The 18,362-nt window shown below is 40.7% G+C and overlaps 1 protein-coding gene across 1 annotated transcript in view; it reads left to right on the top strand.

Annotated features, from left to right (window-relative positions):
- The window catches only part of DDB1 (damage specific DNA binding protein 1), a 2,836,764-nt gene that overhangs the window by 735,854 nt on the left and 2,082,548 nt on the right, over positions 1-18,362 (top strand). The window contains exon 11 of the mRNA XM_044059793.1: positions 3,530-3,605. Within this exon, the coding sequence (XP_043915728.1) occupies positions 3,530-3,605 (76 nt within the window). The remainder of the gene's footprint in view (positions 1-3,529; positions 3,606-18,362) is intronic.

Genomic DNA, 18,362 nt, shown 5'->3' with positions numbered 1-18,362 from the left:
ATTCCCTCATAGTCTAAAGGACCAGCTTCACCTTATTTCTCCAGTCATTTCACTGTTATTGTTTCAAGGAGTCGTATAGCCAGTGCACTCAGTTCACTGGGGGAAAAGGATTCTACAAAAGACTTTTTCCTTGTACCCAGGAAAGAGAGCACTTGGAGGCTCATTGTAGTCCTATTTAGGCTAAACACTTGTGTATTCCAAAATTCAAAATGTTGGCACTTCAAATTCTGTTCCTTCTTTTTCTCTTTCAAGCCTGTTTTGGTCATTCAGTATTGTTTAAAATGAGTATCTGCCTACTCCCATTCACAAGAAGCATAGATCCTTTTTTAAGATTCTTTGTTTTGGGATTGCATTATTAAATTACTTTGCCATTTGGAGTTTTTGCTGCTCAGAGTCTTTACCAAATACTTTGCTCCTCTGATAACATACTGCAGACTTCAAGGCATAAATATTTTTCATTATGTCAACAATTGCCTGGTATCAGCTTCAACCAGTCAGTAGGTTTTGATAGCTTTCGGGTTCACAATAAATCTTTCACAGCCTGGGATTCACACTGAATCTGGAAAAGTCATCTCAGCTGTCATCTTACAGATTTCTTTTAGAGTCCTACCTAATGACCACTTTTCTTCCTCCGGAAAAGATGCAAACTTATTACTTTCTCAGTCTATCTCCTCATGAAATGGTCACCGCAGTAGGATTTCTAAGAGCTCTACATTTCTTTGCTTCTTTCCTGATGAGTTCTCCTGCCAGACTTCACATGAGAAAAATCCAGTGGTGTACTGAGTCTGTTTTTGCTAGACACTTTTTTTTTCTAATTGCAGTTCTCAGCTTTGTGAAGAAATAACTCATTTGATGGGCCAACCAAGTCCTATCCAGACAAGGTTTTCCTTCTCTCCTTCCAGCTCCTGTTAGACAGTGACTACACATTCCAGCCTTTTCTTGGGGTGCTGTTTCTCAGGAGATCAAGGCACATGGAATTTGGGAAACCACAGCACTGGTACAAACACACCAACCTGAAAGAGATGATGGGTGTTATGCCGTGAAAGCTCTGAAACAGCTATGGACTTCAGGCACATTCCTTGTGGTGAGAAAGAACACCATTGAGATGTGGTGCATAAACAGAGATTAAAAGATTTTGTCCTCTTTGCAGATTGACCATTATTGCCTGGGACAGAGCAGTTCATCCCAACTTAGTCTTTCAGAAAGCTTAGTTTCCTTTAGAACAGAATACAGTTGCAGACTGAGCAGATCCAGGGTAGACCCTCTTGAGTGGATGCTCCACCAGAATGTCTTCCTGCAAATACCCCAGAAGTGGGGGGAATCTCTCAAATAGGTTTATTTGCCTCTAATCTAAACAGGCAACTGAAACAGTTTAACTCCAGAGCATCTGGCAGAAAGGCCTGTAAGACGCATGCCTTTTCAATTTCCTGGTTAGGGATGGTTCTTTATGGCTTCCCCCCTTTCGTCCTAGTTCCATAATCCTTCAGAAGATCAGAACAGACTTGTCAAAATTGTTATTGTTAATCCTGTTTTGGTCCAGGCAACGACTATTCTCCCTTCTCATGTAGCTGGTTGCTCAAGGGCAATCATCAGAGACTTCCTCACATTATGGACTTAGTCACACAGGATAAGATGTTTCTGATTCATACAGATATCCAAAATCTGAACCTAAATTTTCAGATGATAGGTTTTTGATTCTTTTTAGGCACCTTTTTTCTGAGGCAGTACATCAGGCATTAAAGGAGTCAAGAAAACCTGCTGCTAGGAAGTTTTATTTATTCACATGGAAAAGATTTTCTCTGTGAAGCCAAAGTAGCAAATGGGACGCATCTCAAGCTGTGGCATCTCTAGTTCTTCAGTACCTGCCCAGATTGGTCAATTCCGACTTGGCATATACTTCAGTAAAGGTACATTTTTTGACCATATCAGCCTGTTTGCCACTGGATCCCCCTTTCTCTTTATATATATATATATATATATATATATATATATATATATATATATCAAACAATTGTTAAAGGGGTTTTGCATATCAGACCATCAAGAAGGAATGTGACCCCTATTTTGGATTTGAATTTTTGTTTTGAAAAGCTAACTCCATCTCCTGTTGAACCTCAAAACTTCCAGTTTGAGAGACTGTAGTGCTTGGTAGCCTTAACTTCTGCTAGACAGGTGTCTGTATTACAGGACCTTGTGTCTGTTCAACTTGCTTTTTCACAAGGACAGAGTGAGTCTTTGAACCAACAAATCCTTTAGGCCTAAAGTAGTTTGAGTTAACTCTTAATCAAGCTAATTAATCAAGTTCCTTGCCTTTTACCCTAAGCCACAAAATAAGGGTGAGAAGATGATTTATTGCTTGGTTGTGTATAGATAGCTGACACATTAAGTGGGTAAATCTACTGTTAAAAGCAAATCAACTTTTTGTATTCTGTGATAGTAATAAGGGCAGGCCATTCTAAACTATTTCCAGATGTTTCTGTTCAGTTCAGCTAGTCTAACCACAGCAAAAATCTTCTGAAGAATGTTGAAACTCATTCTACTGGGGCATTTGCCTCTTCAGGGCCTTTTTGTAAGGGTGTGAACTTCAGATCCATTTTGGAAGCAACTGCTTGGTCCTCTGTCTACACATTTTCCAAACATTACAAAATGGATATTTCAGATCCAGGAATGGTTTTGCTGGAGTTGTTGTGCAAGACATTTTAGACTCTGATTTATCTCCATCCACCCTCTCTCTTTCATCTATAAAGAATACTGAAATTGTGATCTTGTGAAGAAAATCAGACAGTTTTGTAGATGTTCAGATAGATAACTGGTGCAATATGGAAAATCTCCTTCCGTCATACTGAATATTTTCCTTGGCTAAGGTGTAGCAGCCTTGTCCATTTATCCCTTTTTTCTCCCTGCCTGGTTTGCACTTAGAGCTATGTGCTTCAGCGTCCCACTTCAGGGGAAGAAAGCTCTACATTTTTTGGTGTGCCCATACGTGCTTGTTATATTAGCATGTCTGCTCGTGCTAAGGGAGGATGTATGGCATGTAAGGAAGCTGCCTGAACTTTTCAGACTTTATGGACATATGGGTATCCCAGCAAATAACTCTCCATTTGTAAGGAGTACTGTAACAGTGATCTGTTTGTGCATCTAGTGTTACAGTAAGTTACCTATACATCTATAGTTTATTCTAATCTTTTCATAATTTTTTTTCACTTCATTATAGTGCTAGTAACAGTGCTAGGATTGTACCAATATACTGGCAGGTAACTGATATTCACTTACCTAGAAAAGGCTTATTCACTTGTGCCTTTAGATTAAGGTACTTTTGTATATGCATATCTATATCTGTTCCATCCTCATCTAGTAAGACTTGTTCACTGTTGCTCTTAATATTTGAATACGACAGAAGCTGTAAATGTTTCATTAATTGGAGGAACTTGAAACTATTTCAGGTAAGAACTGTATCCTTGTTAAATTGCTGTATTATGCATGCTAGCTGTTTTCAAATTAATGAGTATTTTTGTTTTATTTTCCCCAGGGCTCTGGCCACTTAGGTCTGATGTGGCTCGAGATACAGATGATATGCTGGTGCTTTCCTTTGTTGGGCAAACTCGGTAAGGTTGCTATTTCACTTCATTCTTAGTTCACCTGCTGTCCTACCTTTGTGTTCATGTCATAACCAAAGGCTGTCATGGTGTTGAGGTTAACAGAACTGAGAAAGATGAATTTATGTGGCCGTTTTAGTTTGACTGCCTAGATTTATTCATTTCCATTTGTAGAATGGGATAGTCCAGCAAAGGTAAAAGCCCCCTTTTCAGTAAAGTCCCAAGGAGCAAAGCTCCACCTGCAAAGTTTACATTACAATAGTATATACTATAAATGAGTAGTACATGATGTGTGACAAGAAGAAACAAATTCATGCAAGGATTTAAGTTTATCATGGAACTGCCATCGGATAATACAAAATTTTAAGGATGGACATAAATGCTGTAAATTAGACATTTACATAATTTGCATTAGGTATTTGACCAGCAGTCCTCCCAAAAAGTATGTGGTAATAACCATTGGGAAACATTTTCTCATTTTTTTCTGTTTTAAGTTGTGATATTTGAAATATGATTTAAGTATATCTTTATTGTCCTTCAGGATTCTTTTTAGCAGAAATATGTATTGAAATGATCTTAAAGAATTTTATCACCTTCAAGGGCAGGGATATCCTATTTCCAGAAGAAAGCAGAACTTGCATCCATTCCCATGACAAAACACGGTAGTGCACATCAGGTGGTAGTAAGTGCACAATCCCTTTGTTATGAGGTAGAATATAATCCATGGATGTATTTGTCATAATCTGGTCCCTTCTTTAACACTTTTTGGAAACGTACTTGAAGAATGCACTCTGTAGGCATAACGTAGATTACCTGGCAAAAAAGAAGTTCCTTGTCTCTTGAGTGTAGTCCTTCAGTATCAGACCAACAAAGCTCATACATTAGTAAGAAGTTGCATTCACTTGCATAGTGGCATCAAACTTAGCTTTCTCTAGCTCACTTCAGCTCACTCTCCCCAGTTAAGATATCTTAGTGTAGCTCACAGAGGTGTACACGTACATGTGTGTGTACGTATGTATATATATATATATATATATATATATATATATATATATATATATATATATATATATGTGTGTGTGTGTGTATATAATACATTATATATAATACAAATATATATATATATATATATATATATATATATATATGTATATATATATATTTTTTTAATCTGAAATGGATTCTTAACACTTAAATGCTTGGCTCTCCAGCATTCCAAGAAAGGGAGGATAGTCATCAGATTTTAAGTGATCCCCTTTAACTGTGGGGCAGTAGTAGCCACAGCACTGGTCAGCTTGACACCAACAAATTTCTCATGCTGTGTCTTGTCCCATGCCACCATAATGCTGTGCAGCTTTTCTCCAGATCTCTCTTTGCCATGCTCAACAAAGTGCCAGAGAGACGATCCTAGGCTCTTTTTGAGCGTTGGTAAATTTTGCTGTGTATTTTACAGTTCAATGTGTTATTTGATCATTCAGATGTCCTTCAAGGATGCATCTGCAGTCATAACAAATGGGTTGTCCGCAGCCCTTGATTCCAAAGTCTGGGTCCGCTTCGCTGATGTCGCACTTCACCCAACGTCATCTCTGCTGGTCTTGGTATAAAGGCATCAGCCAACGCCATTTTCCTCAGTCTTTCTTGCCCAGAAGCTGTTCGGTCGGTCAGATCCAGAGATTACCACTACCGAATACTACCGAAGACTTCTAAAAGCTGGGACTCTTTCTTGCCTCAGCCGATGTCAGAAAAAGTAAATAACTGTTTAACTTGTGTGAAACAAATACCTCATAAAGATTTCTACTGCCTACCTTGTTTAGGCCCAGACCACGACGTAGCAGCCTGTTTAGCCTGTGCTTCCTTCAACCGACGAACAAGCGTCGGGTCGGAGTTTGCTGAACAGTTTTTCGGCTCAGATTTTCATTATGCCGCCGGATCCTCCGACTACCCAAATTGTTAAAAAAAAGACCGACGGTCCGTGGTTTCAGCGAAACCACGGTTAAGCGAATGTCTCGGTTTCTCAATCTTCAGCGAATCCATGACTACTACTGAGGCTCCTGCTACCTTAGTTGAATCGGCCTGTGAAGTTTTGCCTACTACTGTGGTTCCTAGTGAATTATCAGACACCATCCCTTTGGATGTCTCTACCCCAGCACGTGGTGCTGCTAGGTCTCCTGCAGCCATGTCTATAAAGGCCATTGCCAGGGCTAAAGCAGCCAAAACTGTTAAATCAGTGCCTGTTAAGACCCCCTCACATAGGCCCACTTCTAGTTCACAAATGCTTGCTCTGGCAGAGGATTTAATCTCCTTAATTAGGGGATCCCAATCTCACCCAGACAGGGCCTCTCAGCCTCCAGAAAAGAGACCTAGAGCAGAGGCCAGTGTCCTCTGATGATTCTTGGATGACTCAGACATTACAGATCAGCCAGAGGCTCCTTTTTCGAAGATTCCGATGCTGAAGAATCCATTCCATCTGCCTCTCCACCAGAGGAATTTTCCTTTGGGGAAACCATGCCATGAGAGAACAATTCCAATGGCAGGGACAAGATTTCTCAGATTCAAGAAAAAGGCTTAGGACCTTTCTGCACTTACCACAACATAGGCCCTTAGCTATACCTCCAGTTCTGCCTGTTGTGGATGATGCATTTAATGATGTTTGCACTGCTCCTGATACTTTACTTCCAGCCCCTGCCAAACCAGATAGATTTTACAGGGTGCCAGACACTCATCACCACCTATACAAGGCCCCATTTGCAGATCCTGAGACTATATCCCAGGGGCCTAAGGCAGTAGCTTCGACCTCAGCAAAAAACCCTCTCCCTTCTGAAAGGGAATCCAGGTCCTTAGAGAGATGGGGGATAAAAGTTTACACCTCTGCTACTCTCTCAGCTAGAGCTTTAAACTGTCAGTTTCACATGTTCCAATACCAAGAGTTTATGCTTGATCAGTTAACTAAGAAGCTGTCCTCTGATGACTCCTTAGATAAGAAATATGTTTTAGAAATGGTGAATAACATTCAGCAGGTTAGTAACCATTCTTTAAAATGTGGCTATGATGCACTGGAGGCTTCATTTAGATCAGCCATGACTGGCACAGTGATAAGAAGGCATGCATGGTTGAAGGAACAGGTTTTGCGGATCATGTTAAAGCAAAGCTGTTAGATGCTCCTATGGATAAGACCAGTCTATTTGGTACACCTGCTCAGCAAGTAATGAAGAAAATGGAAGAGAAGGCAAAATCTGTACAAACAGTTAAGGATTTCTTACAGGTTCAGCCCCCAAGGTTTAGCAGGAACTGGCCTGCCAAAAATTGGTCCTTTCCAGACTCCTCAACATCTCAGAGGCAGGAATAGACGCTCTAGAGGCAGACATCAATCCAGAGAAGGTGCCTATAGAGGACGCCAGTGGCAAGGCAATAACCAGAGAGGCACAGACACAACCACTGCCACTGCAACAGGACAATCACAGTGACTTGACTCTGACACCGCCTACCAGGGAGCAAATAGCAGCACCTTTAGGCGGAAAGCTAGCCTTATTTTAAAATTGGCACTATATCACAAAAGACAAGTGGATTTTGCAAACCATAGACCAAGGCTACAGGTTCCACTTCCACACCTTACCAGTAAAAGAGGAATGCCAAACCTACCTCCAAATCAAAAACAGAAGCTCTAAAGCAGATAGCTCAATTAACAAAGATGAGAGCTGTGGAAAGAGTACCAATAACACAACAGGGCAAAGGATTCTACTCCAGACTCTTCCTAGTACCAAGAAAAGAGAAAAGTTGGAGACCTATTCTCGACCTGTCCGTCTTAAACACATACATCATTGTACCAAAATTCAAAATGCTGACCCTACAGCAACTTCTTCCCATGCTGGGCAAGGAGTGTTGGCTGGTAACTCTAGATCTCAAGGAGGCATACCTGCACGTCCCCATACGACCAAATTGTAGAAGATACCTCAGATTTCTTGCAGGATCAGAGCATTATCAATTCTCAGCATTGCCCTTTGGCTTATCTACTGCCCAGAGTATTCACAAAATGCCTGGCATCAGTAATCGCTCATTGCAGGCTACAGGGAATCCAAATTTATCCATACCTGGACGACTGCCTGTTACAAGCGGACAACAAAAGCAAGCTGACAACAGATTTACAAAGAGTCATTTGCTTACTACAAGCCCTGGGATACACAGTCAATTTAAAAAAGTCAAGACTGATACCATCCCAGACAAGAACATTCTTGGGTGCGGAATTGGACACAGTAAAACAAATGGCATTCCTAACTGCAGAAAAACAAGCACAACTCCCTCTTTACTTCTTGGCGTTAACAAAGCAGCACAAACTAACAGCAAGAAAAGTACTGCAGGCCTTGGGCTTCATGGCATCATGCATAATCCTGGTCCCCCATGCCAGACTGCATATGAAAACTACAGTGGTAGCTAAAGAATTTATGGTCTCAACACAGCACAGCTTAGAAACCGAAATCCCACTAATCCCATGCCTGAAACAAGAGTTCCTGTGGTGGGCTCAAGCATGCCAGTCAAACCCAGGCTTGCCCTTCCACAACTTTCAAGCAAACCAAACCATCGACGCCTCAGACCTAGGCTGGGCATGTTGGACAAGTGCATACAAGGATTGTGGACTCCAGACCAGCTGCACCTGCACATAAACCAAAAAGAAATGCTGGCAGTAAAACTAGCAATCCAGAAATTCAAACCATTCCTCAAAGAAGGCCATTTAATGATAAGGACAGACAACACCACAGTCATGTGGTACATCAACAAACAGGGAGGCACTCATTCATACCCCTATGCAGAATGACTCTGGACCTTTGGAATATGTCTCTGAGCTACAACATCCAGTTACAGGCAATATTTGTGCCGGGAAAAGAAAACACCCTAGCAGACATGTTAAGCAGAACCACCTTGGATGCTCACGAATGGTTGCTACACCCGGACATCTTCAAGGCCATCACAAAGAAATGGGGAATGCCACAAATAGACCTATTCGCATCCCCACTCAATCACCAGCTCAAAAAATTCTGCACAAGGACATGCCACCCACTAGCATTGAAGGTGGACTCTCTATCCTTCAGTTGGAAAGGCCTGACAGCATATGCATTTCCACCTCTTCCTTTGATGCACAAGGTACTACTGAAAATCAAAGAGGCGATCAGGATAATTCTGATAGCTCGAATTGGCCAAGACAACACTGGTATCCTTTGCCGAGAGCATGTCTCAGGGGAGACTGTGGCCAATACCCTGATGCCTTTGATGTTAACTCAGAACAACTACAACATCATGCACCCAAACCTAAAACCTTGCAACTGACTGCCTGGAACATCACATAACAGCAACTAACCCAGACTTATCCCAAAGGGTTAAAGACATTATCCTTGAAGCCCGCAGACCTTCAACAAGAAGGAACTATGCAGGAAAATGGAAAAGGTTTGTCATTTGGAGTACTGAAAGAGGAAAAGATGTCTCGAACATAGATATTGCTAACATCCTGGAGTACTTGGCAGAGCTTCTACATACGGGCCTGTCCTATTCCTCCATCAAGATACATGCATCAGCTATTTCCGCAGAATACAGCTTCGATCCACCTGTCTTTTCGCATCCTCTACTCAGGCAATTCCTCAGAGGGATCAAGAATCTAAAACCTCCTAGGAAACCACCATTACCAGCATGGGACTTGAACTTTGTGCTAGAAAAATTGACACTCCCTCCATTTGAACCAGCAGCAACAGCAGATCTTCAACACCCATCATGGAAAACTGCTTTCCTACTGGCAATTACTTCAGCAAGGAGGGTTTCGGAACTACAGGCCTTAATGGCAGTCCAACCCTTCCTAATCTTCCATCAAGATAGAGTGTCCATGAGAACTAATCCTACATTTATGCCTAAGGTGGTATCCAGAGTGTCTTTAAACCAGGCAATCCACCTACCTACCTTCTTTCCCAATCCACAGAACAGGGGAAAGGCTGCATACCTTGGATGTACATAGACAGTTACGCTACTACCTGGACAGAACCAAAAGTAACAGAAAACTGACCAGCTTTTAGTAGCCTATGCAACAGGAAGGGAAGGAAAAGCAATTTCCAAACAGACAATCTCCAAATGGATAGGAAATTGCATAAGATTCTGTTACTCCTACCATGGAAAACCAGTTCCACAGAACATAAGACCTCATTCTACAAGGGCTACAGCCACTACCACAGCTTTCTTACGGTGGCAACCAAGGACATTATTGGCTACTTGGACCTCCGTGCATACATTTGCCAAGCATTATAATTTACCTCTATACTCTAGATCCCGAGCAGGGTTTGCCACTGCTGTATTGCAAGGGATCCTAACTACACCATAATTCTTCTTCCTCCTCCCTAGTTTGGCTATGGTATTCTACCCATTTGTTATGACTGCAGATGCATCCTTGAAGGACATAGTACAGTTTTGTACCTACCATAAATGTAGATGTCCGAACAGGATAGCATCTGCAGTCACCACCCTCCTTCCCCTCTGTGGTACTCCTAGGGTATTTACCCTCCTAATAGCTAGCTGGGGGGGGAGTCTCTTATGGTGCATTTGTTTGTATATATCTACACACATGCTCACTTTTGTGTTTGCCTTCTACTATTTTGGAAACATTGGCATTTATCCAAAATTTAGCTTTCCTAGAGGGCAACTGGCATCTGGGACAAGAAACACTGAGGAAAATGGCGCTGATGCCTTTATACCGAAGACCAGCAGAGATGACGTCGGGTGAAGTGCGACATCAAGCCGGACCCAGACTTTGGAATGGCTGCCTGACGACAGGACAACCCATTTGTTATGACTGCAGATGCTATCCTGTTCGGACATCTACATTTATGGTAGGTACAAAACTGTACTTTATATCTGCTGCCTTCAAGATCAGCTGACTCTCTCTTCTTCATATTTTTCAAGTTTATAGAGGTCACTTATGGTGGTTTCATTGCCATTTTGCAAGTTGTTTCATATTTGTTTACTGCCTCCTTTAACTTCAGTTTTAGATTTGTTATGGTTGTTAAATTAGTGACAGCATGGATAAGCGATCTGGATTGAAGAGGTGCAGTTAATATGGTCACACAACCCAGCAGAAGAACGAGTAATCTATGTATGGTGTGTTTGGGAGATCTCACTTGGTTGAGTAGTGTGATATTTGTAGGTGTAATACTTGTGGAAGCTTTGAGCAGAGAACTGTAACTGACATGAGAAGCAAGGTGATTTTAAAGGTTTATTACTCAGGGACTAGTTTTTCTGAGGACTAACATAAAATATAAGAAGGCAAAAGGAAAATGAAATCAAAGCTTCCACTTTTGTCTGGGAGACCCTTACCTCTCCCTTCCAAAAAACCCAGATTAGGCAAAGATGTACAGACAGTGGCTGTAGAAAACTATTGGATAGGTCTTTGTGGTCGCTGCCTCTAAGGGAAAACACTTAGGGTTGCTTCAGCTGAAGTTTCTGCAGTTATTGACTGTAGTCAGAGGAAATGACAAAGTGCCATCTTTCCTAGAGACAAGCTTTGAAGCACACTGTACTTAGTCTACGTGTTCAACTTGTTCCCTTCACAGCCTTTCTCTGTGTCTTAACATGGACTTGGGATACGATTTTGAGAGTATATGTGGTCTCTGCCCTCTTTGCTTTCAGGGTGGCTAGAGAGACTTCAGTAATATATTTCCTATTTTAATGCCTTCTCACCATGGCCATCCTTTGCATCTGTAGAGTGAAGGCTGTTTTTGTCTCAGGCTCCACCATTGCAGATCTCTCATGCCTTTGGCACTGACTGGGCTATTGATGCTGGTTTCAGTGATTTTAATGTGCTTGGTGACAATGATTACTAGAGCTGGGAGTGTAGTTATTGAACCATTGCTCCAGATATTGGTAATTTTGTCCTCTCTGCTGGCTGCTGATGGTGTCATTGGCATTTGTATTCAGACTCATGGGGCTGATATTTCCTATGTCAGAATCAACATGGATTGGCGTTTCAGTTCCAGCAATGACTAGAGGCTCATCGCCCACTTTCTTGATGCCATTTACTTTTACATTTATGGTTTCAACAAGGAGCACCCTGAGTCTGGAACAAAAATGGACAAAGCATTGGCACAAGATTTTCTTTTGAGTGAGGTGTTCCAGGGACTGCTTGATGTCAACATCTGCCCCAAACACCCATACATTTGAGACTTTACTCCTCATCCTCTTCCTTGCAAAATTTACAGAAGAGCAGTGGGCCAGCATCTAGGATAGACACCAGATGTCCAGGTCTCATTCACATCCTTCATACACTGAGTCGTCCCCAATGTACTTCCTGAAGAAGCGAGCATAAAAGAATCGCATACTCCTTCCTTGAGAAATCCCTGACTCTGGACACTGATGGTTAATGGAGATCAGTTCGTCATATCCCATCCTGATGACCCTAAATTCAGGTAAGTGTTAGACATAAAATTTGGAAAGGAATCCTGACCTTTTAGCCCAATGTCTCTTTCAGACAGAATATTTCAGGAGGCCTTCTGCTGACTCCCGACAATGTCTTGGGTGGTCTCCTTGTAGACAAGTATGGCCATCTTGATCATGTAGAGGGTATGGCTGGAAAGTGACATACTGGTTCCTACCCTTAGAAGATCAGAGAGGATAGTCCAGCCCCCCCCTCACCCCGACTGGAAAGTTGGGTAAATGTTCTGCTAGCCCACTATATGCTAGCTATTGCTGCCCTTAAAAACAGTATTCAGTCTGTCAAACCATCCCCAACTAAGGAATAAAGGACCATGTACAGTTATTGGAAGCAAGTTTATGCATGTACGCCTGGCTTGGATCATTGTGGCTTTTCTGATGTCCTCTATCAATGCCCCATTCTCTGGGAAAAACCTCTTTGTTTTTAAACGGAAAAGAATACTGGAAAGCAGGGAATAAGAAGGCAAGTGACTCATTGCAGTAGGTGTTAAGGTTTTGCTGTTCAGAGAACATTTTCCCAGACTCAGAGGAATGCTTGGAAAATGCTTCAGAAAAGGTCAGCATCATAAATTACAGGCAAGTTCTTGCAGAGGCAGGCGTGGTTGTGGTGGTTCCCAGAACTGGTGCAGCCAGAATGGCAGAGGGGAGGACAGCAGGGCCAGGGATTCTGCAGACCCTCCTTTGCGGGGAGGGGTAACCTGCCGGATCCAGAAGATGTTTAGGTGAAGATTGTCATGTGTAATTTGTGTAGAGTACCATTTTTGACTCTGCCTTAGCTGCTGTCAATTCCTCTTCCACAATGTCTTTCCCTGTTGGAAGGGTTTTGTAAAAGTAGAGGCTCAAAACCTTCTAAACTAAAAGACCAGCCTGTGCATTCCTACAATATTTGAAAGTGTCTGGATTTTACTTGCAGTTCTTTTCAGTTCCAAAGAAAAGAAAGTACCTTTGACTCGTGTGTCAGCAGTTTAAATGAGCTTGTTCATTCTGGATCATCATAATCACAAACACAATGCAATGCATCCTGCCATCTCTGTCAGAATGTGACTGAATGTGCTGCCTACACCTCTGCGATATCTCTCTGACTATAAAAATTGCCAAGGAGTCCAAGAGGCTTCTTTCCTGGGTAGGAGACGGTCATTTTCAGTTTGGTGTCACAAGTGCTCCAAAAGGTGTACGAAAGGCATGGCCACAGTAGCAGCTTACCAGAGGCTGTTGGGAGCAAGGATGTTCCTTTACTTGGGATTATGTATGGCAACAGCCTGCACTCATGAAGTATTAATAGAAGCAAGAGAGGCTCTACTCCAAACTAATCCTTGGGAATTGCAGTCAGCACAGCTAATCCCACAGGAACCCATCACAAGTACAGATGTGTGGGATGCAGTTTGAATACTCTGCCTTACAGAACGACTCTTCTGTAGGACGATATTGCAGATGTTAGTGTGTTTCACTGTTGCAGTCCTTCCCAGATGTTTCACAAAACAAAAAGACAGTGGCCATAAAGACCATTCAAATCCAGTGCACCCAAGGTTCTGTGGAACCAGTACAGTACTCATTGGAAGGAAAGGAATTTTACTTGAGGCTATTTTTCGTCCCAAGAAAACAGAGTACCTGGAGACCTGTTCTGGCTCAACAGATTCTTACAAGTACCAAAGTTCAAAATGCTAACCCTGCAAAAATTGCTACCCTTTGTAGCAAGAGAACAGCTTGGGTGGATGACACAGGTCAAGCTCAGTTTGGTGTTCAGTTCATTTTTGACTTCACCACCCCCGCTTTCCCAACCTGACAGTGTACGTGAATGCTTTGAAGGTACTTGGTTTATGGGATTACCAGCAGGGGAAAAAAAGCACATTAACATGAGAGATTGGCACTCATCCAGAGCTTGAGAGCACTAGGCGAACTTTGGAAAGGGGGCAACCTTCCTGGTGGTGACAGATTATACCACAGTTGTGGTAGATCAACCAACAAGGAGTGATAAAATTCTGTGCAGGCTATTCCTGTGATGTCTAGCACAGTATGCTTCTAAAGGTAATGTACATCTTTTTAGAACTAAGCTCTGTGGCAGACAAGCTAAGTAGACCCTCATGAGTGGATGTTCAACCTAGAGGTCTTTCTACAGCTAGTAGGACAGATAGGATGTTCCACAGATGGATCATTTTGCTTTGAGAGAAAACGGGCTGTTCTTAGGTTTTTTCCTTTTTTGTTTTCCAAACATCTGTATTGAATTATCATTTGTGACCTAGGCAAATTTACATTCATATAAACGTAATCAAACTATATTAACGTCACAAACCTTATGCTTTTTTTTAACAAGAAACATCTTTATTAAACAATTACTTACCGTATAAGAAGCATACATTTATATAAATGAAAACAAACCACACTGACACAATTCTAGTCACAAGCATTTTACATCACAAACCATACTGACACACTCCAAGTTGCAAATCTTATACATCACTTATCTACCCAATCTTTCTCACTCAAACAATATATAGCTCGTTTAAGTCCTGCCGCCTTTTAGATCTCATTCCTGTCCTGTATGTATTGTATCCACAACTCACATTTTTTTCCCTATGCAGTTTGCTCCTACCCTTTTCTAAAGATCTCATTTCCAGTTGCTTTATCTCTTACTATATTCACTACTTCCAGTATAGTTGGTTTAGATTTTGATTTCCATTTTCTAGTAATTGCTTTTTTGGCAGCCACCATTATTAGACACAGCAAGGCTTTACCATGTCTAAGCAATTCCAATTCTGTGTTATAGCTCAGAAAAATCATCTCTGTCATCGCACCAGTCTGCCCACCCAGCATCTCCGACAGTGCATCCCTCAGGGAATCCTTAAAGTTTGCGAATTCACCAGACTCCCAGAAAATGTTCCCAATTACCTCTTTCTTCCCCTTCACACCTCCAACATTTACTGTCAGCGTGAGGAAAAACTCTTTGGAGTCTTCTTGGGGTATAAAAATATCTATGTAAACATTTCCAGGAAAACATCCTAAATCTTCTAGATTTTGTTGCATATTTGGGAGACATACATATATCCTCCCATGGTCTCTTTGTGAATTGCTTATCCATTCCGTCTTCCCAATCCTTTCTAACCTCCTCTAATTGATTCTTATTGTTTTATATGCTCTACTAATTATTCTTTTTTTAATGGCAGCTTCTGTTTTAGATACTTTTAAAAATTCTACCAGTGCTGGTCTTTCATTTAGGCCCCCCACATTTATTTCACTTTGCCTATACTCTGAAATCAATCCTTGATAGGAAAGGCAATCTCTAACATGCAGTCCAAATAAATTCTTGGCGCCTTCCCTTTCTGTCATCTTTCCCTCTCTAGTTATTTGCTCCCAATACCTTGGTTCCTTTGCTGTTTTTTCCAGTAAATTTCACCCCCCTCTTACCTATTGTCTGTATTCCTAATTGCAGTCATCCCTATTGGCAGAATCTTTTTTTCTCCATTCCAGTGTTGGTTTAGTTCGTATAATACTTTATGCTGCCTTATTGATATAATATTCTGCATGATTATTATTGTTCTCCTTAAAGGCCTCCATCCAGAATCAGAGTCTGTCCTTGTTTCTTGAGCTTCCATCATCCCTTTCCACTTTGAATTATAGTTTTCTGCTTATGCAATGTATGAGTCTTAACTGTGTAGCTCTTAAATACTCATTCAAATTGGGTAATCCCAATCCACCCTGTTCTACTGGAAGAATCATTTTATCCCACTTGACTGTTGCCCTATTCCCCTCCCAGATAAAGTCCTTCAGCTCTTTATTAATTGCTACCCACAACTTCTCCTCTGGTTGATAAAAATATGCCTGACCTGTATATGATTAAATGGACTGAATACATTTTAACTGCTTGTATCTTACTATCCATATCCATATCCATATAAGAAAGCTTCCATTTTCTCAGTTTTTGTTTCATTTGTTTAGTCTCTTACCACATGTCCTTAGCTGCCACACTAGAAAAATTTTTAATCCATACTTCTAAATATTTCATTTTATCATGTACCATAAATATGGGTATTCCTGAACCAGTTCATGTATGGGTACACAATTTATCATTGTTGCCTTTGTTTTAGCTTCATTAATTTTGTATCCTGAAAAAGATCTGAAACTGTCTCAAAATGTTACACAAAACTGTAATGTCTTTCTGGTTTTGTCAGGTACAAAATAATGTCACCTGCAAATAAAGCCAGCTTTTCTTGACTACCATACCAATTATATCCTTGATTTTCTGAGTCCCTTATTTTCTTTGCCAGTGGTTCTAAATATAATGCAAATAGTAAAGAGGAAAGGGGGACACCCCTGCCTGTTTCCTGTGCTCTAGCAGAAGTCATCAGAGAGGAACTCACCCACTTTAATTTTCACCTCCAGTCCTTCATGTAGTCTCTTAATCTACCTTATTTTTTCAAGAAATGCAAATGCTTCCACTGCTCTGCTCATGAAGTTCCAGGTTACCCGCTTTATCTGCATCAAAACCCACCAACAGCAATGGAATTTTCTTGCATTTTGCTTCCTACTTGGATCATCAGTGTTCTGTTAATGTTGTCAGATGTTTGCCTCTCCTCCGCAAAACCACATTGATCCATCAGTTTTGGGATTACTTTTGCCTTTCTTTTAGCCATTATAGACATGAACACTTTATAATCATTGTTTAGTATTGAAATGGCCCTGTAGGAAGCTGGATCAGATGGATGCTTACATTCTTTAGGCATTACAGCTACCACTGCTTTCTTCCAGGACAGTGGTACTTCTCTTATTAAGATATTGTTAAATAAAACCTTCCAGATCTTTACCATTTTTTCCCTCCTAGCTTCCAAACTTCCACAGGAATGCCATCTATTTATGGGGACTTTCCTGTAGATTGGTTATACATCAGTTTTTATCTCATCCTATCCTGTTAGTAATTGTGTCTCATCAACCTCTAACCTTGGCATATTTAATAAACATTTCCATTTGTATCTTTTCTTGATTTTCATATTTCTCTGCTTTATAAAGAGACTCAGAATTTCCAAAATATTTCTACTACCTTTACAGGATCTTTTGTTGACCTTGTTATAGGCGACCTTAAGTTTGGTGACAGCCCTTTCTTCTTTGTTGCCTGAGTTGTACGAAAAGTTTTGTGCTTTAGTGTTATCAAAAAACAGTTGTTTTAAAAGCAGTCTTTCTAAGCTTGTGCGCATTATCGAGGTAATCCCTTATTTTCTGCCTAGCATACTGCAGTTGATCCTCATCTTGTTCTCTTGGAATCCCCCTATTCTGCAATACTTTAACATTTGTCAGTCCCTCAGAATAATTCCTGTTACTTTTTAACCATAGCTCCCTTCTTTTATTTCCACCCTATTTTTAAACTCCACCTTAATTTTATCCCACTCCTTAGCTATATTTTCAGAAGAAATTTCGGTCCTCTCTAACAGTTCCTGAATAATCTCCACTATTCATTCCTTAAATTCCTTTCTCTTCAACAAAGAGGTGGGAAAGTGCCATTGTCTCATTTTTGGTTCATTACCCTGTGTTTTTATTTTAGCTATTATTGGTGCATGATCTGAAATAGTTATTGGGTGGTTATCAAGACCTTCAATTAAATGCATATGTTCCTATAAAATGTAAATTCTGTCTGGCCTAGACTAGTTTTTATATCTTGGGGAATAATATGTAAATTCACTTCAAACTCCTATTACTGAATTCACATCTTCCATCCAAATATTTTCATAATTTCTTCAAAAATCTACCTTTTGTTATATTTTATCGTCTGCCCCCTCCAGACACATCTTCACTGCTGCAAATCAAATTCCAGTCCCCACCTATAAGTAAAATTCCTTGCTGAAAATTATTTCTCCCAGAATTTTCTTAAGCTCCATTATAGCAGTTTTTGTTGGAATGTAAATGCATGCCAGTGTAATCCTTCTCCCTTGCCAGTAGCCTGTTACTACAACAAATCTGACATTATTATATATTTTTTTATCTTCTAGCTGTTGGAGCTCCTCTTGCAATTAATATAAGTGCGCCTCTTTTCCTTTCTCCCAGGTTATCCGCAGAATAACCATCCTGAAAACCTTTCTTTATCAAATTCGCATGTTCAGTTCTTTGTAAGTGTGTCTCCTGTAACATAGGTATTTGCACTGTACATATTTAACATAGTTCAGAACTCTTTCTTGGTTGTATTTTTCTGTGAGGCCATTTACATTTGAAGACATTAAAGAAAGCTTCATTGTATTAAAAAGTTATTATTCAAAAACAAAACCGTGTAAGAAACTTCTCTGTGTGGAAGATTTTCAGTTCATATATATCTAGTTAATCATTGTA

Source organism: Protopterus annectens, chromosome 17.part0 (assembly GCF_019279795.1).
Source record: "Protopterus annectens isolate FY-2018-M chromosome 17.part0, PAN1.0, whole genome shotgun sequence".
NCBI lineage: Eukaryota > Metazoa > Chordata > Ceratodontiformes > Protopteridae > Protopterus > Protopterus annectens.
Note: the sequence above shows the minus strand (reverse complement) of the source record. Positions and strands in the feature narration are given on the sequence as shown.